Here is a 22,563-nt window from a genome sequence, read left to right on the forward strand (position 1 = left end):
ACTTCTGCGTAGAGTCCGAAATATATTATCAAACACATCAATTTTCAATTTTAGACACCTTGAGTTAATCAAAAATACCCCGAATAACTTCTCAAAGTTGAAAAAGTCTCCCAGACCCAAAAATGTGTTTAAGAGTTAAACCAGCTAGAGGACACTTGTTAATTTATTATAATGCTTGTATTATTGTGTTTAAAGTATATTTCATATCATTTGTACTTGCCTTTAAGAGATGTAAGGTACGGAGATGATATGATCACTGTTGATAGTGTTGATTGGTGTTGATGACTGTTGAAGACTGATGATTCACGTCATAGTATATACTGTGCTCACGTATGTACAGACACAATTTATGCCGATATTAACAAAAAGTTAGTCTATGCAGGCAATAACCGCCAAGGGCCACTTGCATCAATCTCGGTTAAAGCTAACCGATCGATTAGATTGGTGAAAGAGGCCCTAACTTATGCCGGAACCGGTAAGAAATTAGCCAATCATAATCGATTTATAGAAGAATAATCGGCCATGATTGATCAATTTCTTACCGGTTCCGGCATAAGTTAGCGGTTATTGCCTGCATAAACCAACCTTTAGTCGATTCTTATATTTATGAACTTTCTACAATAAGCTATCTGTTGGTGTAATAAGCCGTGAGAATTGATCAATCACAGAATATTCTCTTCATATTTAACTGTGATTGGTCAATTTTATGGCTTACAACTTATGTAATCGACTAATAGCTTATTGTAGAAAGCTCATTAAGATTGTCTTAAGTACTATCTTAAGATGTCATCAACCAATTAGAGAGCCGTATTAGCATCTTAAGACGTTACTTAAGACGAACTTAAAATAAGAATTGATGAATACCGGCCTTAGCTTACGCACGCACACTTTGTAAATCATTCATTATCATTATAAAGTTCTATATTGTTAATCGCTTCACTTCATTTATCAACTTCCGGCACATCGTGGATGTGGCCACTATCAGGCCTCTTCTTTCTTTCGATTTTCTTAAAATCTATTCTATCAAAGTTTTTTTGGTACGTTTATTCTACAAAAGGATTTTGTGATCTGTTAAACCAATTTGAAAATTAATTTATTCTGTAATGTGATTGGTATTTAGGATCCTCTTAATAATTCGATCAACTCAATCAATTTTATATACGCTCTCTTCGTTTCAACCACTATAAAAAAAATATTAATTTATGTCATATTTAAAAAAATAAACATTAATTTACATCATAAAAATGAAGGCAACCAGATAAAGTAAAAGAATGTCAAATGTTCTCAAGTTGTTGCAATAACTTTTTATTTCGTATACCGTTAATTAGTTGAATAGGATATCGTGAGCATATAAAAGACAACATACATTACATACGCAATGCGTCGCGTTCATTATCGAACAGTGAGAGAATCGTTGAGTACATTTTTAATATTTATGTATGTGCTTAAATAAAGTGCCAATTGTAATAATTTAAATATTTTTTTGACAATCGCCTTGCAAAAGTTTTGCAGATGCAGATCATATTGGGATGATCACATTGTTAACTTCAAAACTGTGTATTTATATAACGCAGCACTTATTCTCCATTTTACATCAATTCTCTCGCTCACATATTGCATAATTTTAAACAATAAACTATAATATTTTATTGTTGAAAACAAGTACTTGAGATAGCCTCACATGTGAAACGTGTGTTACATAGTATGGCTGAAATTTACGATTTTTATGTAAAAAGTGTCAATAAATATTGCTGTTTATTTTTATCATCTTATATGGCATATCCTTACATTCCTAAACAAAATGCTGAAATGCATAAAAAGCAAGTTCACTTTTGTTATAAACTTATAATTTAGTATGAGTTTTTAAAGTTGGTTCCAAACGTTGTGTTATATTGTTTCTGCTATAATATCTCTATTGCTCAATTTTTATAATTATTTTAACATTGTACAGAGTCTGTAAAAGTAATGAGATCTATTTTTGTGTGGCAAGACTATACGTCGCAGCGCGCTTGCTCCAGGCGGGTTCGATGGAGGGAAAAGTCACCTTCAAAATGCATCTAGCGGTAATCGCCTACGAGCTTCTATGCGGTTCGTATTGTTATTTTATTGGACCCCTGTTTATAGGCTCGGTCACAGCTTAAAAATACAACGTTCTATCGAACAGCGCTACGTCTTTAAATTCTGGGTGTTTTCTAGGTGGAAGTGCTGAAAAGATTGAAGGAAAGTATCAACCGAGTGAGGCCAGGCATTGCAGTCAATTGGAAGCTGCATCATGACAATGCACCAAGCTACACCTGTGGGCAACGACTACCTGGCCCGGAATGACATCGCAACGCTTCTCCAGCCCTCCTACAGTCTCGATGTGACCCTGGCAGACTTTTTCTTGTTCCCCCGAGTGAAAACAGCCCTCAAAAGACACCGCTTGGGGATCAGCAGAAGTAAAAGCGGCTACGACGCGCTGCTTGAAAGATTTCCAGAACGCCTTCCAAGCGTGAAAAAATTGTTGGCAAAAGTGGGTCGACACCCAAAGGTCCTATTTTGAAGAATTTTAACAATTTGTAGCGATAACTTCAATAAATTCTTTGTTCCGAATTTGATCTCATTACTTTTTATACAGACCATGTATATCTTAAATCAACGTTGTGTAGTCATTAACAATATAACATTAATTTTTCAGTATTTCAAATATATATTATGTTGTTTTTATATTCTTCACATATTACAAGTAATAAATTTAAACTGTAAAGCATGCTTAAAGATGTAAATTATATACATGAAAGAATAAATAAGTGAGCAAAGCTGAAAAATTTTAATAATCAAAACTTGGATATTGACAAATAAATTTTAATGACAATATAACATAATTATAAATTTGACAAAAAATGCGCTAACGAATAATTTTTCGAATATAGAAACTTAATTTTAGCGATTTGTATATCATATCACATTATATCATCAGGATTTAAAGGTAATCTTGCAAACAAAATTAAGTTCTTGCAAACAAATTTAAGATTATGTAGAAACTTTAATTTCTACATAATCTATACAAATTCTTAATATGGGATACAATAAGCGTAAAATTTAATTTGCGACAACTTTCAAGTAGAAAAGAAATTGAGTAAATGTGAAAAACTGAGATGTTTGAAACACAGTGCTGCATACTTAGCGATTGATATTTAGATACGATGTTAATAGATCTCTCATCAACATCCAAGTCACAAACAAACATTTAGCAGTATTAATATTTATAAATTATAGAATATAAAGGCACTCTATTACAGTTCCAATAGCTAGAGAAATGGAGCTATTGGATGATATTCAAAAAATTAGTTGAATAATCTTTCCATTAGATAAATATATATTTATAAAAAAGCACCATAGCAATTGTGATTTATTTTTGAAAAAGTTTTTTAATATATCTCCTTCTAAACTAAATAATTTATCATAAACCAAAATTATTGCATATAATACTCTTATTTTTTTACAGCTATCTTCTGAAGAAAAAAGATCTAGAGAATTTCCGATTATCTAAAAGAACTAGAAAAACTTTGATATATCTGACACAAAATTCATCATATTAGTGTCAATATTCATCTTTCTTACTTTCTAGAGAAATTTTTTTTAAATAAATATAACGTGCACAACTTTTGAGTGCAGATTTCTCTTAAGCATTATTTTGCAATAAGAATGGTTGTTCAAGAATTCTTAATACTTAATTAGATTACGCGGGTCACTGTACAGAAGGATGTCAAACGATATTGTACATATTGCAAAGTATCTAATCGAGAAAATGAGTTTTTACAGAAGCATTCTTTTCTCATTCAGTCTTTTCACTTTGATGTTTTACGCTGCGTGCGATCGTATTTACAATTTAGATCATACTTAACAGGTGTTAGAATTCTAAAAATAGTACTTTCTTTATAATTACAGTTTTGACATTGATGTTACATTTTGTAGTTTTTATAACATTACGTTTTTCATCTAGGATTTACTTATAATTAGGTACGGTTTTTCATTACCTGGTTAACTTGTGGTTAAACAACCTGATATTTTAACCAATGAGCTTCATCATGGGTGAAGCTCGTTGGATAAAACATCAGGTTAAGTTTAATCATAAGTTAACTGGATAATGAAAAACCGGGCCTTAGAGAGTTAACTCATTATAATTAATATACATCATTATTACATGTGAATCCTTTGATATTGTCGTACTTTTCGAAATTATAACAAAATACGTTGCAAGATTGTTCTTAATAAACATCCAATAATTATTTGAGAATATTATCAGTATCATTCTCTATGAAGTTCTAAGAAATGACGTACCGTAATAGGCAGTTCCGTACTACGAATTCCATATTTGCAAACAGCCTGTGCGGCCTGACACTGAAGGCTTGTATAATTAAGGAGATTAACTCTATTTAACGGATTAGAGGATATCAGTCGTGCTGGTGTATCCCCTGCCCTATTTGGCGTATCTAAGTGCGCGCCATAATCCAACAACAATTTTATTATCTGTTACAAACAGAAATTCTTAATGTGAGCAAGTTGGACTCGTAAAGTTGGATTTATAAAATTCTAGATAATATATAAAAAGTACTTACAGGGTTGCGGAAGTTGTATGCGTTACTCGCTATGTGTAAAGGTGTTGACCGCGATGTATTTCTAGCATCCACGTATGCCCCACAACTCAAGAGTAATTTAACAACATCCAAGCGTGGGAAAATTGTCTAAAAACACACACACACACATACATATATTATTATGTATGTATTTCATTGATATCTAATTTACAATTAAAAAAAAAAAAAACATCCAGGAACTAATAATTGTTTAATTACAGAATATTAATACAAGTAAAAGTTCATACTTACGTGCATATCGTCGGCAGATGTAAAATAACTAGAATTAATTGTATTTAAACTAGAAACGCAAAGATGGAGAAGTGTGTCCTCTGTATAAACAGATCTTGGATTTTGCTTCACTAAATCACGGACTAGTTGATACATTAGAGCTTTCTCCTCGTCAGAACTCGCCGTTTCTATCAACAGGTAAATAAGATGCGTCACACACTTCAGGATACGCTCGTAACTATCTCTTTGTCTCTTATGCACAGGACGCTTCTACAATAGTCACATTTGTATAATGAATTATATTATACGGCAATAATAAGTCAATACGTAATACATTGTACAATTCTCTGTAAATATCTTAATATATATAAATCACACGTACCTCCAGCAACTCTCTAGCTTCCGTCAGTTGACTGGAAAGTAATTTAAATATCGCTACTACATCACAAAATCGTGGTTCTTGCTTGTCTCGATTACGTTCCATCATTTCCAACGTTTTCTCATTCAGATCTACCATAAGCCTTACAAGAGCTTGCGCAGTAAAGCAAGTATCCGCATACAATATCTGCAAAAAACACCAATAAAATTTAAATAATTATTTACATACAAAAAAGAAGGAAGAAATCATATCGTAATTATAACTGTATAGAATATTAACATGTTTTACACACCGAATCCTTTTCTACCCTAATTTCTAATGCACGAAGCCACAAATCTATACAATGCTGATATCTAGAAAAGAAATACCTATGTGATGAAATATTCAATTATACAAATATAAAATATCTTAAAAAATAAAACACATTTACCTTAACGCATCCGCGTATGACGCACCCCTAAACATCAGCCGAAAGAGGGTATCCTTATGATGTGAACCTAATATCCTTTCGCATATCAATAAGCTTTGTATTCTTATTGCATCTAAATCGAGTGAGATAGCGCTTAATTCATCCAAATTCGAAAACTCCGTGGCGTTTTTATAAGCTTCGCGTTTTGATAATACAGGTCTCTTTGGCAAAGGCACTCCATCATCCGAGTTGACCATTCTGAGGATCATTGCCGTCCTCCAATATTGCAACGCCATGTGTGTATCATTGTGATCGTCGAAAAATGTAGATCCCATCAGCTCGTTTGCGTCTGCCAATCGTTCCGCGGAATACGATACGTTTTCCACTAAATCATACATAGACGTTATATACATAACGTAACGCAATATAAGAGCGTAAATTTCTTATCATAAAAATAAAATAATCATGTTCCAATATTACATCAAATCATCTCACCTAAATAATCAAATATTTGAATGGCTCCTTTAAGGCAGGCAGTCTGGAGGGCATCATCATTATAACGAGATCTAAGATGAGGGTCTGCATTATGTTCTAAGAGCAGTTTGGTAGTTTGAAGTCTGTGCTCTTGAATGGCATAATGCAAGGCAGTTTTGTTCTGAATGTCAGTGGCATTCACGTCCGCGCCATGTTCTAATAGGAAAGTACATAACTCCACGCTTTGTACAGAATTTATCAAACACGTTCCGCCATTATAATTTGCTTTTAATATATCAGCGCCGTTTTCCACTAAATAAGAGACAATATCTAAAAAATATATGTTATCGATGTTTAAAGTAATTTCGTTAATCAAGATAACTAGTGTTATCTAAATGCAAACAATTATATTTGCGATAGCAAGATTAGATTATGTTATTCAGAGAAAAATGTATCTAATAATAGAAATGTATCCTCAGTATAGGCAAAGTATATAATAATTATCAAATTTTGGGAAGAAGTGCAAAGATAATTTATATACTTGAGTGCATGTTTCTTTAATAACAATTTGGTTCCTTCAATAATTTTACGAAGTAATTAGCACAGATTGCAGCACTTGCAAAGAGTCTAAAAGTAGATCTGACCTAGACCTACATACAATCATATTTCGAGTCTTATTTAATTTAATCACAAACATATATCACTCTTATTATAAAATATCTATTTAACATTTTAGGTGCACAGAATTATTGCTTTAAAAAAATTATTATTTTATTTTAATTGAAAGAGATAAGTGGATAAAAAAATCATATGTTACAAAAGTAGAATAAAACTGTTTCAATTCTCATTTTTCCATTTAAAATTTTTCTATTTTAACATACTGTTTTCATTCCTTTTCAACAATCTGATTATTTAGAGAAATATAATTTACATCTGCAGAAGTATATATCCATTTCACAAAAATAGATTTTTTTAATATATACATGTATAACACATCATTTTTATCTACCTATTTTCTCTTCTTTTTCAATTATATTTTAAATAAATTATAATTTGTTACCCATGTGTGTCATGAAGCAGGCGGATCTAACAGGAGTGGATCCAGAATCGGAGACTGCATTGACATCAGCACCGTGGGATATAAGGCATTTTATAACTTCCAAATTTCCAGATACCGCGGCGCACCACAGCGGCGTGACACAGTGAACCGACCTGTCGTCTGGTACTTCATACTTTCCTCTTTGTTCGATGTCCGCGTCGCATTTCTTTATGAGGTAATCGACAATTTCTACGTGGCCCCTCTTGCAGGCGATAAACAAAGGAGTGCATCCATCCTTCACACGAGACACAATGTCCTTACGCACTTCTCTCTTGTGTTTTTCAATGCGATTCCTCAATGTATAAGTGAGTTGTGCTCCTGGTGCAACATATTTACATTCATGAATAAGATCGTGAAATAATTGATCCATGGAAAAGCTCCAGCGATGACTATTGCTAATCCACATTGCCCACTTTCCGAAGCGGTTCAAGCGTAGCACCGCTCCCTCTGGTATGCTCATAGGCCTGGAAAAAAAAGTAAGGTTTGAGATGAAACATAACTCCAAGGTGACACACTAAAACAATGATAGATTTATTAATATAAATGTACCAAATCTATTCTTTATAGCTGCACAATGTTATTCTTTCAACACTTAAAATAAATCTAATTAAATGTTAAAGAAAATAAGAGAAAAATAAAAAAGTTCAAGTTCAATTACAACGAACGAATTAATTATTCACTGAGAATAGGTAACACTTGTCGAAACAACATTGGACACATACAGACGTCACAGCTCTTTGGTTCTAATTCGTAACAAATACATTTGTTGTCAATAAATACATTTCTTTTGCGCGAGAAAAACGCGTCCAAATTTTAACATATTCTTCACAAAATATTAATTGAATGGAAAATTTAAAAAAAAAATAAAATAAACAGTACGACCGATAAAAGATTCGAGAGCAAGAGAACAAAGTGTCCTACGTGAGTAAATAAATGGAAATTTGCACGCACAGTCTCTCTCATTCCTTCAAGGTTGCTTCTTGAGCGCGTAAACAACACAATTTCTCGATCTTTCTCTCGAGACGCACGTTCGTAAGACTTTTACGAAAATTCAAGGATATACACACATATACACTCGATATGCAAGTACTCATAGATGCACACGTCGACGTCGTCGGCTGGAGCAGCGTGTGCGCGTAGACACGGATAGGACATAACCTTCAAACCTGCACGACGCACCGAAGACGTGCGACTGTCGCGTTCGACGGTTGCATGAATCACCAGGACGGATGTCGCGATGAACAAAGGGAACTTACCCGTGACATGAACGGTCATTCACAGATGAACAGGCGCATCCGAATTGAATGCATCGGCGATCTTGGTAGCGCACCCGTAAATCACAGACAGCAATCAATAAACCACGTGATCGTTAGGGGAAGGGGAACGTCACGTGACGCTCTAGCGCGCAGCTTCCGCGCGCATCTAATTCGATTCTCTTAAAATTTTTTCCGCGTTTTTCGTCTTCGATTTATGAATATTTATAATGATGTAAATATTTGTTTCTTTTCTTTTTCTTTTATCTTTGATCGATTTTTTTTCCTTCTCTCTAAATCTGTCATTATAACTGCTTAACAAGATGCGCGCTAGAACTATCTCGATAAGCATATTGTGAGAATGAGCGAGTTTTTTAATTCATCGATTGATCAATTAAAAAAACTCACCCAATATTGTACAATATAATGGCATTATGAATTGACAAAAAATTTACAATAATTGTAATAAAATGATATGTTATAACGCGAGAGTTTTTTGAAAACAAAATTTTTAAATTATTTGTCAAAAATTAAACAAATTTAGATTTGAGGTATAAATATTTTACAATTATTTTAAAAACCGTTTGATTCTTTATTTAAAATGTTGAACCATACTGAACGTGTAATATTTTATGCTGCAATATTTCCACATTATAATTAAGAATAATTATGCATTTTTGTAAACATGTATATAAATTAATTATTTCTAAATGTTTTAAACATAATATAGTACGGCTAAATTTTTTTTCAATTAACAATGTCTATTAAACAACTTAGTTTAATTCAATTAAACGTCAAATTACAAGCTGTCACTGATATACATATGTATGTATATAATTGATTGCACTATATTTGTTACACTATATTTGTTGTCTTTACTTTAAATCTTTTTTTGTTTTATTAGCATTATTATTAAATTAACAAAATATTTTTAATTAGACTAATGCTGTTGATTCAACAACATTTCCTTCTTTGTGTACATTAATGCATTGCTGTCTAACATTATGCTTCCTTCATAGTTAAAAAAACAATATTTTCGATCACGGTGCAGAAATGTGGAATGCATTCAACGTGCAATCGACTCCCGATAAGAATGCAGCCGGCTGACTTTCTCCGAAAGTGAAATCTGTACTCGACGAGAAAGTTAATAATGTCTCAAATAATTTAAATATATGTAAATATTACTTGGGCTTTATACTTCTTGCTGCATAATCGTTTGACGACGACTTATGTTTGATGAGGAACTATTTTCGCAGTATATAAAAAAAAGAAAATAATTAGAAAATGTAGTAAAATGTAAGTCCATTGCACTTGGGTTGATCTATAATTTGCATCAGATTTTAGGAAACCTATTTGCAATACTAGAGTATTTTAACATATAATTGTATTTTTAGTTTTTCAAATATATATTTTTTGTATTAAACAAAAAACTAATAAATAACATTCTATTCTGAAGTTCAACGTGAACTATAAATCGTTCTTATGTTGGACACTTTGAATGACTTATGATTCACATTAATAATTTGCTCTTGCGTATTTCTATTAAAAATACATATTATCCATCTTTATATTTTAAACTCTTTGTAAATATTAATGATAATAAGATACAAATGTTAAAAAAAAATTAGTGCTTATTAAAATATAGCATACCGTTTGTTTTCTGTTCCTGAACTCCCTGAATTAGTGTGCACTTAAAGTGAAATAGATATATATTTGAAAGTTAGTGAAAACAAGAAGGAACGTTCCAGTGCAGTCTAGTACAGGAATAGAAAACAAGCCTATTGTTTTGCTACATGTGTACAAAGAATGTGCATGTGTGCCACTAAATAATACAAAAAAAATCATGTGAAATATATGTTATATTTATTTAGTATATCTCGACAACGTTGTTGCATTATTTAAAAGAACGACTGTAAATAAAGACTAAATAAATAATTTTCTATTTTTAATTATGCAATTAAATATCTGAATCTATCACCATAAAAATTTAGATATATAAAATCCATTATAAAAAATTATTGGTGAACTGAGAATTGCAGAAATGTTAACGTGTCTAACTTTGCACCCATGATTATGTATTTTAATTATTTCAGAAAGCAAATTAAAATACCCAATCAGCAAACAATGTTTTTTAAATGTTTTTTTTAAGTAAAAAACGTTATAACGAAAAATAAATATTAAAAAAAAACACTTAAAAAACATTGTTTTCTAATTGGGTATATACAGTCTGTTTGACAAGAGCGTATACGGCAAAATTCGAAAACTATTTGAGATAATGAATTTAAAAAAAAATACACATATACTATATGATATAGACTAGGTCCGTATGACATTTTTGGTTCTTTTGGATGCAAATTCAAATATCGTAACGTGATGCGTACGCGGCACTCTTGGTGAAATACGACCAAGATAAAACAACAATTGAGGTTTTCTTTTCAAAGCATCTTAGGGGAGGCATCCCTCTATCTGATCACGTTCCTCTCGGTTTCCAGGAAAAAGTTTTGCCGCTTTTATCAAACAGATTGTAAATGAAGACACACACATATTTATACATACATAAAGGATTTTAATAGAAAAAAGAAAGAATCCATAATCATAAAAGGGAAAAATATACAAATGTAAAAGAATCATGACTCACTATTGAATGCAAATGATAAAAATAAAATTGATGACTTTATTTAAATGGCAAATATGAAAGTATGAAAGCAAACAGGAAAAAGGAACAGAACCGGTAAAAAGTATTCCAGTCGACAGTAGGTCATCGGATTCAAACGGCCGGGTGTACGTTCATTTCTCTGCAAGTCGCATGTGCAACAGCATCCGAATGTGAAAAGGTCCGCGTTAGAATCGCAAGTCTCTTGATATCCGCACGATACAAACAGCAAGTGTCAAATATCAAAATTTTCAAAGTAACTTATTTTTAAGCTTCTCGATTTAATCTAATTTAATTTTCTATTGGATTTTTTTTGCAGTGGCTAAAGAGTCGATCGTGTTCTCGACAATGGATGACGAGACGGGGGAGAAGTTAGACGAGATATTCGGGACTAAGCCCAGTCTCGTCAAGGTGCAACCTAGCCGTTGTTTGTTGCCACCGAAAATTATCTTCTACGCGCAGAAGATACGTGACATGCCGGTGTACGAAGATGACGTCTGGATGATCTCCTTTCCTCGAACTGGTGAATATCTCAGTGACGCAATTTTCTAAATAATTCTAAGCAATTTTATGTTATTCTAATTAATTCTAATTAAGTATCTCAATCTTAAATCCAAATTAATAGCGACTTTTATAATTAAAACGAAAAGAACAAAAATAATCTATAACAGCTTGATAAGAGTACAGCACGGTTAAAAGAGAGTGCACCAAATTCTTTTTTAGATAACTAAATTAGTGTAGTTTATTCTTCTTGTATGTACATAGAACATCAATGAACGTTTCGACTCTCCTTGGAGTCATCTTAAATTAAAAAGATCGAACAAATATAACATGCTATAGCAGTTAGTTAACTGATTGAAGTCTATCACGTTTCTGAACAGCAATAAATAAGAAACATTGGCGTTTCTTATTTTTTACTGTATCTAATTTAATCTTTCTTTCTCTATGTTGATTAGTAACATAAGTAAATTAGTAATTATCTTTAATAGCCATGTTACCCCAATATTGTAGATATACTATCTGACAAGTTAATCACCGATTAAACTGATCGAAGTTTAGTCAAAGATTACGTGTTACCTTTAATTTATTTTCTGAAATATCATTTCTCGACAATTCGCGACGTTTGACTTTCAGGAAGTCACTGGGCACAGGAAATGGCGTGGTGCATCGGACACGATTTTGATTACGAGGAAGCTCGCACGATCATACTAAAGCGAAGTCCTACGCTCGAGTAAGTAGATTCGTGAATCGATTCGGTGATATTTTGTACAATTGCAAGAGGCGTTGTAATTTCTATCTTTTATCGTTCTTCAAATTTCTCCCCTGGGCAGAGGTTCGGTTATCATGGTCAACGGGAAGTTTGACGAGTGGTTCAAAGATCTGGGCGACTCCGTTGAAAACATAAAGAACATGCCAAGACCGCGGTACATCAAAACTCATATACCGTGGGACTTATTGCCGAGGCAGTTTCACGAGAAAAAGCCAAAGGTAATGACGTAACACGTAAATGAGAAATTATTGACGTTTACTCCCTTTTGAAACATACATGTCGATTTCCTCCCTCTTTTTCTTTTGCAGACAATTTATATCACGAGAAATCCAAAGGACGTCTGCGTCAGTTACTACCATTACTGCAAAGTATTCCACGGTATGATTGGAAACTTCGACGACTTCGCGGAATTGATGCTGCGTGACAGTGGTACGTTAAACAATATGCGTTATTAATTCAGGATGCAATTATCACGTATTATTCCAATGGAGCGAGATGCAGTTCTTCAATAGTATACCGACATCTTTTTTCGTATTCTTGTAGTTTTTTCCGTAAGGAAATATTTGTTTTAATTTTGTTTTAATTGTGTTTTAATTTTAATATATGTGATAACGTTTCCGTATTCCGTTAGTGCCTTACGCACCGCTTTGGGATCACGTTCTGCCTTTTTGGAAGATGAAAAATGAAGATAACATATTATTTTTGACGTACGAAGAAATGAAACAGGTATAAAGTCTGTTTTTTTTTTTTTTTTTACTATAAATCTTTTGATGGATTTTTCTTAATAAAACGCACGTTACGTTTTTCAGGATCAAGTGGCAGCGATTAAAAAAACAGCGGAATTTTTAGGCAAAAACGTGACTGACGAACAAGTCGTCGGGCTTAGCGAACATCTAAAGTTTTCTAAAATAGCAGCAAATCCATCGGTGAACGTACAATTGCTGCTGGGTGATAACGAAGAGCTGAGAAATGATCCAAATTCGAAATTTATCAGGAAGGGCAAAGTCGGCGATTGGACGAATTACATGTCAAAGGATCTCGCGCGACGATTCGATAAATGGACGGAGGAACATTTACATGGAACCGGTCTAAAGTTCGAGACGGATGTTATGCTCGATGAAGAATAGAGCGCTTTATATTCCCCGGAAGTAAAACTTCCATGAGAATTTTTAACTTAGATTTACGTTACTCATGCATATTCATTGTAGTCATTGTAGTACAATCGAATCGTCACGTTTATGGACATTTATCGTATCTAAAAACACCTCAAAATTCGTAAAGTTTTCTATTAATATTGTATTCATATTCGTAAAAATTTTCTATAAACGATGCAAGTGTAAATACATAAATCATGCACTTGAAAATGATTCATAATCCAAATTTTATTTGCAATTTTATATTCTAGATTATATTTTAATATATATATATATATATGTCGCAGACAAATAATAGCGATTTTAGGCAAATAGCATCTGACTAGGCAAATAGCATTTACCAGGTTAGGTTAGGTTAGAATAAATTACATAATTTTTGTGTTTTTAAAGCAGGCATTTTGTGTTTTAATTCTAAGCTATTTGACCAGGCAAATGCTATTTGCCTAGTCAGATACTATTTTCCTAAAATTGCTATTTGCCTACGACATATATATACATACAGGATGTTCATTAATGATTGTACCTACTTTTTACCATAGAAGCATGATTTACCGACAGATATGTATTTCTAACATATTATTATATTAGAAATAACAAATGCGTGCTCCTATGGTAAAATGTGGGGACAACCATTAATGAACACCCTATATATATATATATATATATATATATATATATATATATATATATATATATATATATATATATATATATTAAATTACACATACACATATAATGCTGTTAAAACAAATGTACCATTGCACTGTCATAACCAGAATTGAGTAAGTTAATATATTTGTTAACTAAATTAAATTAAAGGTGAATAAAACAACTAGCTAGTAAAAAATTACGTTAAGATCAAATCAAATTAAAAGTTAATTTTAAAAACCATTCATACATTAAATTAAAAATCAGAATTAGTAAGTTTTTAAATTACTTAAAACAATTATAATATGATCATCAAATAAATTTAATATTTTATATTTGTAAATTAAGTTATGTAAAATATAAACAAAAAAATATTGTTTTTCTTTATATAAGAAATTATTATTAATTTTTTCATAATTTTGTTCTTTTACATAGACAAATTTTTAACTTAGTAAAAAAGTTAATAAATTTAAATTTATGTGCTTCAAAAATAACTATATAATTAAAGTTAAAAAATAAAGTATTTCAAATTAACTACGTTAAGTTAAAAATTACTAACTTTTTAACTTTTAACTTTATTTAACTTTAAATGTTTAACTTTTAACTTTTTTTTACTAGTTACAATACCCAACCCTGATTGTAATTAACTAATCGTTGTTTTAAAAATTAATATTTGTAATATTAAATAAAATTCAGTAGTTGCACACTGATAATTGATGTGTAAATATGATAAAAATGTAAAAAACACGAGAGGTAATGGAGTAGAAGTTATTTTAAGAGTGCCTTGACACTTTGTTTATTATGTTTTTTGTCTCGCAATTAAAGGGACTACATTGCAGTACGTGTTTTATTTACGCAACTGCAGAAGTATTTTTAAGAACAATTTTTTCGACGAATTTAGAATTCATCTTGCTTTAGACAATTTAGACAGAAAAAGAAAATTCTAGAGAGAGGGAAAAAGAAAGATAAAGATAAAGAAAGCGCGCGCGTGAAGAGATATATCTTTTTCATTAATTACTTACATTTCTCGCACATACACGACCACACCATTTTCTTTCTTTCTCTCTCTCTCTTTCTTACTTCTTCCAAAATACGCACTCAAGAATAACATTGTTCTTGTTGCTTTTGAAATAGATTACTCGGCTGATTTTAAAATAGATCTATTTACCACGCGACAATTTTGTCTTCCGATATCTATACTGAAAACTTCGACACGGCTTCGACCGATTTCTTGATCTGCGCGGTATGGCAAAGTTCGATTTGACACGATTATCAAATTACACGGCGGTGCACTCCGGTTCGCGACACGTGTTCCAGAATACCACGGTCCTAATGTTCACGACTCACGACAGCAGGGACAGGAAAAGTCAGGCGGGAAGTCAAGATTGACTCAGATATTTAAAAGTCCGATATACACTTTATTGCGATACGATACGTTACGATACTCGATTTACAAAGATCGGCAAGACTCTCGCAAGGAACGTCGGAGTTCCTTGCCGTCACGACTGGTCACGACGGAGAGTGAGGATCGAACGGCTCTTTCCGATAATCCGGAAACGATCCTGTGATCCTGCGCGTTACTCCGATTTTCGCGCTTGGTCGAAGCGAGTCTATCAAAGAGGGCTGCTGGCGCCATCTCGTGGCCGCAGGGGCATTTCTTTCACTTTCAATAGTTTCAATCGTGCGACCCGCTCTCGTCGCGATGGCGATATTTGCGATGTCGATGTCGATGCCGAGTATCGATGGCGATGACAGGCAGCGATCAGCAGCAAAGATGGCGCTGATCTGTGTTATGTCAGATTTTTAAAATTGATTTGAACTCCGTCGGGGCCCTTTTCCGTCGGACACGACGTCGCGGGGGACCGGATCGGTCGTTGCCGTTCTCGCGCTACGCTGCGATCGTCTCGCGATCCGCGAACATCGGGCGGCGATGTCCGCTGTGAGTCACGTGTAATATCGCGCGTAGCGTTTCGCGTACCTAACCTATAGTCGCCCGTTGAACCTTGAACCGTTTGTCGGAGTTGTCGATTTTCCCCATGGGACACCGCGAGTCCGCGACGAGGTGCGGGAAGAAGGGTTAGTCCGACTGAGCGCGTTAACGCGGAAAGAGAAAAGATCCGATCGGGAAGATCGGAGCAGCGTGCCGGCGCCGAGGGACGTGGTGACAGATCGTCGATTCGATAGTTCCGCTCGCCGAGGATCCCGGACTCGCGTTCGCCTCACCCCACCTCCGATCGTCGTCAGCGAGAGACCGGCGAAGAGACACGTTCGATTGGATGCGGCTGAGATCAACATCTGGTTGAGAGATGCCGAAGATAAGGATCAAGCAGACGCCGAACAGTCTCTGGTTAAGGCAACGCGAGCTGGGTGTCAAGTTCCCGTTGGGCCACAACGACGACTTTCACAAGACCCTTTACTCTTCCATCCAGCCCATCACTTCGTGGGACCATGGGGATAATCTGACGGCAGCGAGGCATGGCGGAGTCTTCAATTTGGAGTACTCGCCAGATGGGTTAGTTTATAGCGACTACGAGCGCTTTTTCTCCAACGCGTCGAGACCTCTCGTCTCGGAGTCGCTCGATCTCACGGCTGATCAATGTTGCAGGTCCCTCTTGCTGGCGGCATGCGAGAAGAAGAGTATTTTAATGTTTGATCCATTATGTAGGAAATTGATACACGCTATAGACAATGCTCACAACGACTGTGTCAATTGCGTGAGGTTTGTAACACGATCTTCGTAAGATCCTTCATAGTCGCGGGCAAGTGAGCAGCACAATAAAGATGTGAAATATTGTTAATTAGATTTCTGGATCAGCGTATGTTTGCAACTTGTTCTGACGACAGTACGGTCGCTCTGTGGGATGCCAGGAATTTAAAGCAAAGGATAAGAACTCTTCAGGGACACTCGAATTGGGTTAAGAACATAGAATACAGTCCAAGCGATAGTTTATTACTGACCAGCGGATTTGACGGTAGCATATATACTTGGGATATCAATAGGTAAAGAGCGTTTAATTGCACATGACTTCCCTTTGTTTCATATATCTATTGTATGACTATAATCATGTATCTTGCGATGTCTTACAGTTTTACGGAAAATAGTTTTGTGTACAATCGTGTGTTTCATACAAATGGATTAATGCGAACAAGACTTACTCCCGACACTAGCAAAATGTTGATATGCACTACTTCAGGATATCTCATTATTATACATAATCTTAAACTTAGTACGCTAAGTCAGGACTTGGCAGGATTTAAGGTACTTGTCATTTCTGCGATTACACTTTGATGCTTGTGAACTTGATGATTTTAAGTCATTCTTATTGTATTATTCTTGCAGCCAAACATGTACAGGTTAATGCAGTTATCTCAAACTACCATACCAGTCGCAGCAAGTTACACGCATCTCTTTGCTCACACTCGTACGCATAATAGAGTAGAATTCCTTACTGATTTTCCAATAGGCGACGACGCTGAGGTTATATCCAGCTTACAAGTTCATCCACAGGGATGGTGCGCTTTATCCCGAAACGTTAGCAGTGGAGAAAAATCGGAGGTTTGTTCCCAAGCATTAAATTGCGTTCTATTATCAACTTTATTATCAGCTGAAAATCTCATCGACATTTTATCTCATAGTGGACTTGCGTTCACGATATACAAGAACGCGAGGCATCCAGCAATGTGGAACAAGTCAATGAGGGAGAGGAGGGCCGCCTGACGAGTCTAAACGTGGAAGAGTTCGAGGACTTTCCTCAGTCGCAATCTTCGCGTTCAGGAATGACGTCTTCCTTTGTGATAGAGAATGGGAATCGTGCCCGGATAGTGCACGACGTGTCGGACGTGAGATCGAATTCGTTCGATTCGCCTATCCGCGTGTCTACGGATGCTGCGCCGTCATCGATTAGATCATCGAGGACAAGCTGGCAGGTAACGGCACGTCGAAATCTGCGATCTCAATCGAGAAGTCCGCGGCCGGACAGAAACGCGGTGAGAACGAACTTCGACATGGTCGAGGTCAGTTCGAGTACGAGCGCCGCCGCCGATTCTAGGATAAACGCGATTCACGACGACGATAGACCAGAGGACCAGCACGTAGATGATAACGACAATTCGGCGCACGATGCGTCAGCCGATGAGAGGGAGTACAGATCTCCCCGACCACACTCTCAGCTCAATGACTTGCGGCGGCGTAATATGATAGATAATTTCACTAGCGGCAATGTAGAACTTCACGTGAGCACGACTGACGTGTGGGAAGCGCTCGTGGCAATTAGGGAAGCCAGACTTCGCAGAGAACGAGAGAGACAGTTTTATCCTGGTGCCGAAAGGAGGGACTGGCTTCCTAGGTCGAACAACGGCGTGAGCGTGAATCTTCCTCGCTCGTCTCACACGGTCGTGATAATCGGCGATCGTACTCGGGTGCAGAATCTGCAGAACCGGCAAAATCAGCAGACCATGTACGCGATACCGAGGAATCATAAAATCCATCAAAACACGCCGAGGTTGACGCATTATATTGAGGAGCCCAATGTCGGCTCTGGTTACATCAAAGAATTATGCTTCTCGGCTGACGGTAGATTAATATGTTCGCCGTTCGGTTATGGCGTACGATTGTTAGCGTTCTCGAGTAACTGCGCCGAGCTGTCCAATTGCGTTCCACCTGCCAACGAGTCTGTACAGCTCCACGAATTAGCGACGCATATTGGCCATTCCGATATTGTTGTTAGCACGAAATTCTCACCTAAACACTATCTGCTCGTGTCAGGCTGCCTCAGTGGCAAGATCGTTTGGCATCAGCCGGTGGTTTAGCTAAATGAATAATTGCTTTAGGCATTTTGTTATTTTTCGTCAGTCGGTTTCTTGGTAGATAGATTTTGCCGCTTTGTACACAAGATCACGCTGACTATGCAAGGTGTGTGTGTGAATCTTTTTGTTAATATTATATAATTTATATGATTATATATATAAAATTATATATAATTATATTTTTACTTGATATATACATATGCCTTTTTAATGAATGTTATTTAATATATATTATACCAATATAGTGATACACACATGTATAAATATGTATACGGTCCATTTTTTTTCTACTACTTAATTACACCTTCTATCTTGAGAAAAGATGGTTTTGCGATATTTATGTTTCGTTTAAAGGAAAAAAAAAAGGAAAGTTGCTACTATTTTAGTTGCATGTCCGTATATGTAATTCGTGACGGCGTGATTCACGCGTGTACATGATAAAACATATTAAATAAACAATTACGACATCTTGTTGCTATTATGTATGGATGACGAGAACGGTATAAATGATGGAGAATGGATAAAAAGAACATTACATTCTTACGATCGTGATAGTAATGTGATGAGTTTCTTGGTATTATTTCTTACATCAGGTTACAATTTTTTTATAATTTATTTTTGCGTAAAATATTTAAAAACACGATAAAATATATTTACTATCCCGCAAATTTATTCGCAAAGTTTTAAATAGTTGTGTTTAAATGTTCATTACAACCTGTAAACATAAAGCGTAAAATATCAAAAGTTTTATTTGCAATGGCATCAAATATATAGTTCACATATGAAATTATAAATCATAGTTTAAATAATTAAGTTTTCGTATAAACTAACACGCGTCAATATAGATAATTTTTTTATATAAAACAATTACTTAATAAAAATTATCTCGCAGAGAAAAAACATTCGAATAAATATTCGAATTAGCGAAGCTTTAATTTCTTCGTTTATTTAGATATCACGTGAATTTTTTAAATGTTTTTGCATTTTCATGTAAAAAAATTTAGCTTTTTTTTAATTTAACTGCTAAATATATATATTATCTATCTCGATAATAAATGCATGGAAATCAAGAATTAAATTCTAAATTTTTGATTTGTCGAACAATATATTTCTTTGCTGAATGTTTTTGATCTTATTAAAGATTGATATATAAATAAGTTAAACATTACTGCTCTTAAAAATTCTCTTAACGAACGAGATAATTATATAATTTTTTTTTCTATGTCATTAGTTGTAATGGCAAGTTCTTTGATTTTCCAGTAAATTTTTTTTTTATGGTAAAGGACATTTCCTCCATTTTCTTCATGAGAAAGGAATAAAGTTTCTTTTTCGTTAATTCACATTTTTGAGTTCGTAAAAAAACTGTTGTCTTAAGGACAAATTTTTGATCAAAGAATTGCCACCTGTGTATAAAAAAATGCACATATATATGCACTATAGCGATATGAAAAATACGGTCGATGACTGATTGTATAAATATCATGTTTCGCGCAATGTCTAAACATGAATCACATTTTGTCCAGTTGTCCAGAATTGACGTTATATCAAAATTAATGTAGCTTCATTAAATCGTCAGAATTTTTGTTCACGTCAAATAAAATTGTCGCTAATAATAAAAAACGCGAAACATCCTTTATTTCTTCTTTGCGCGTAATGCCTGTCCAATATTGCTGTCGTCATTGTCACGTATTAATAGATTGTAATAAATGAAGATTTATTACTAGCATTTTTTATTATAAAAGAATTCGAAAATAGTTATCAAGTCGAATTCGGAGCTATATTGTATTTTTTGGTAAGAATGATATATTCGACAAAATCGTATTTTTCTGATCAATTTACATTGCAATCTTTAAATCGTATATAATGTACGTTTTTATGATGAATTTTTCATCTACGAAAAAAAAAATGGTATCGTAATATAACGATATATCATAAGATATTTGAATATTCTTTACGACATACTTTTATAAGTGAATATTCAAGTAAAATTGTAACACCTGTTAATCGAAAAAAAAAGAACACTTTCTTGTCGCTTTTAAGATATCTACAACATATCTAATATGATACTAAAAGAGAAGTTTCGTTGGATTATTTACTTTACGAGGTGAAATGTGAAATTAATCACAACCGTCACACATACACAATAGTACAATAATAATTAGCAATACAATGTTATAAAAGTTATCGATTATTTATAAAAATAAATTATCATCGAGAAGTGCACATGTGACTGGGTGTATAAAAATCTGTATATTATCTAAGACCGTAGAAAAATAATTAATCGTGTGTTCAAAGCTGTCATTAGGCTTGTATAATTAATAAGGATGGCATATAATATTCTGTAATATACATATATACATGTGTAAATACGTTGCCAATTATGTATTAAGGATAATAATCTTCGCGTTTAAAGTATTTATCGTTTATAGCTGTTCAATACGAATTACATTCGTACAACTTCCAAACATACTTCCAACTTTTGGATCAGTTATCGACAGATTGTGTCACATCAGTAACGAGAAATCATTGAAATAGAAAAGTTTTTTTACACGTTATTATCCTATTTGCAAAAATATGTTTAGAAAACACGCTTTAAAACTTGTTTTTTTAAATTTTATTATGATGTAACTTAAAGCTACTTTATATCCTACATGCTTTCTTTAAAAAAATTTCTATTTTTTTATGAGTACATATTAATTAGATCGCGATCATTTTTTGACTTCTTTTCAAGTCAGCAAATTGTAGAAAATCTTTAATATAATCGACTGCAAAGATTTGTATCATTACATCTACGTGACATCGTACCATTATTTTGATTTCTGATAATGAATCTTAACGGTAACTGATCGAAAACTTTAGTTGATGGAGATTGCTAATTTAAAATCATTTTTTCGCATAATGTTGACGCAACAAAAGTTGCACATAAAATTGCGGAATGTACATTTTGCGCTAAACGTGCAGCAGATGTTTGTGAACATGAACATGTGTGCGTGTGCATATGTGAGTGTATTTTATGTTCATACTTTTGCAACGGCCAAATTAACGAAACTTTGGAAAATAATTTTTACATATTTAGAACTTTCTATTTTTTCTCATAGATATTTAAATGGAATTCCTATACCGGCATCTCGTAAAAATACGAACTATCGTGACTGTGTGGGCAATAGATAACAGATGAAGATGAGCGTCGTTAGAGATCACACAAATTATTATCCTTTTTTTCTTTTATTATAACTAATAACAAGTGGCTTTTATCAATTTTTCTCGTATACTATAATGTTAACGTTGTGTACACTACGTGTTGATCGTTTTGTAAGACTTGTTTTTTTATTGTATATAATAAAACATTGCTTAACATCATATTTGGGTATATTTCATTTTATACAGATATTCCCAAAGCGTTTAACTTAGCAATAAAAAATTCTGTAACAATTTAAAAAAATTACAAAAACGATTTTTTATTACGTATTAATTCTTCGTTAATTTTATTTAAAGAAATATGTAGAATCCATAACTCGTTTTTGGCGAGTTTTTCTCGATTGTATCTAGAAACAGGACGATGCACACA

At 33.8% G+C, this 22,563-nt stretch overlaps 3 protein-coding genes across 7 annotated transcripts; 2 read left to right on the forward strand and 1 right to left on the reverse strand.

Annotated features, from left to right (window-relative positions):
- Positions 1-1,279: 1,279 nt before the first annotated feature.
- Positions 1,280-15,722, reverse strand: LOC105200242 (protein fem-1 homolog A). 5 transcript variants are annotated; one of them, XM_011167700.3, is made up of 9 exons: positions 15,358-15,722; positions 7,173-7,675; positions 6,134-6,442; positions 5,660-6,023; positions 5,522-5,582; positions 5,233-5,415; positions 4,872-5,120; positions 4,602-4,727; positions 1,280-4,512 (listed from the first exon to the last, which is right to left on the reverse strand). In XM_011167700.3, the coding sequence occupies exons 2-9, from the start codon at positions 7,669-7,671 to the stop codon at positions 4,291-4,293; spliced, it is 2,013 nt and encodes a 670-aa protein (XP_011166002.1). In that variant the 5' UTR covers positions 7,672-7,675; positions 15,358-15,722; the 3' UTR covers positions 1,280-4,290. The 5 variants fall into 5 exon arrangements, with proteins under 5 accessions (XP_011166002.1, XP_011166001.2, XP_011166005.1 ...); XM_011167699.3 differs by lacking the exon at positions 15,358-15,722 and adding an exon at positions 15,212-15,331; XM_011167703.3 differs by lacking the exon at positions 15,358-15,722 and adding an exon at positions 8,468-8,614.
- On the forward strand, positions 11,230-13,933 carry LOC105200244 (luciferin sulfotransferase). The gene is made up of 7 exons (XM_039454889.1): positions 11,230-11,345; positions 11,437-11,640; positions 12,252-12,348; positions 12,449-12,605; positions 12,696-12,816; positions 13,019-13,113; positions 13,197-13,933. Coding segments are annotated over exons 1-7 (993 nt in total). The 5' UTR covers positions 11,230-11,344; the 3' UTR covers positions 13,515-13,933.
- Positions 15,723-16,495: 773 nt separating the features above from the next.
- On the forward strand, positions 16,496-22,357 carry LOC105200241 (DDB1- and CUL4-associated factor 10). Its single transcript, XM_011167698.3, has 6 exons — positions 16,496-16,701; positions 16,795-16,908; positions 16,992-17,189; positions 17,277-17,448; positions 17,530-17,745; positions 17,826-22,357. The coding sequence occupies exons 1-6, from the start codon at positions 16,496-16,498 to the stop codon at positions 18,996-18,998; spliced, it is 2,079 nt and encodes a 692-aa protein (XP_011166000.1). The 3' UTR covers positions 18,999-22,357.
- The last annotated feature ends 206 nt before the right edge of the window (positions 22,358-22,563 follow it).

This window comes from Solenopsis invicta, chromosome 11 (genome assembly GCF_016802725.1).
Source record: "Solenopsis invicta isolate M01_SB chromosome 11, UNIL_Sinv_3.0, whole genome shotgun sequence".
Lineage (NCBI taxonomy): Eukaryota > Metazoa > Arthropoda > Insecta > Hymenoptera > Formicidae > Solenopsis > Solenopsis invicta.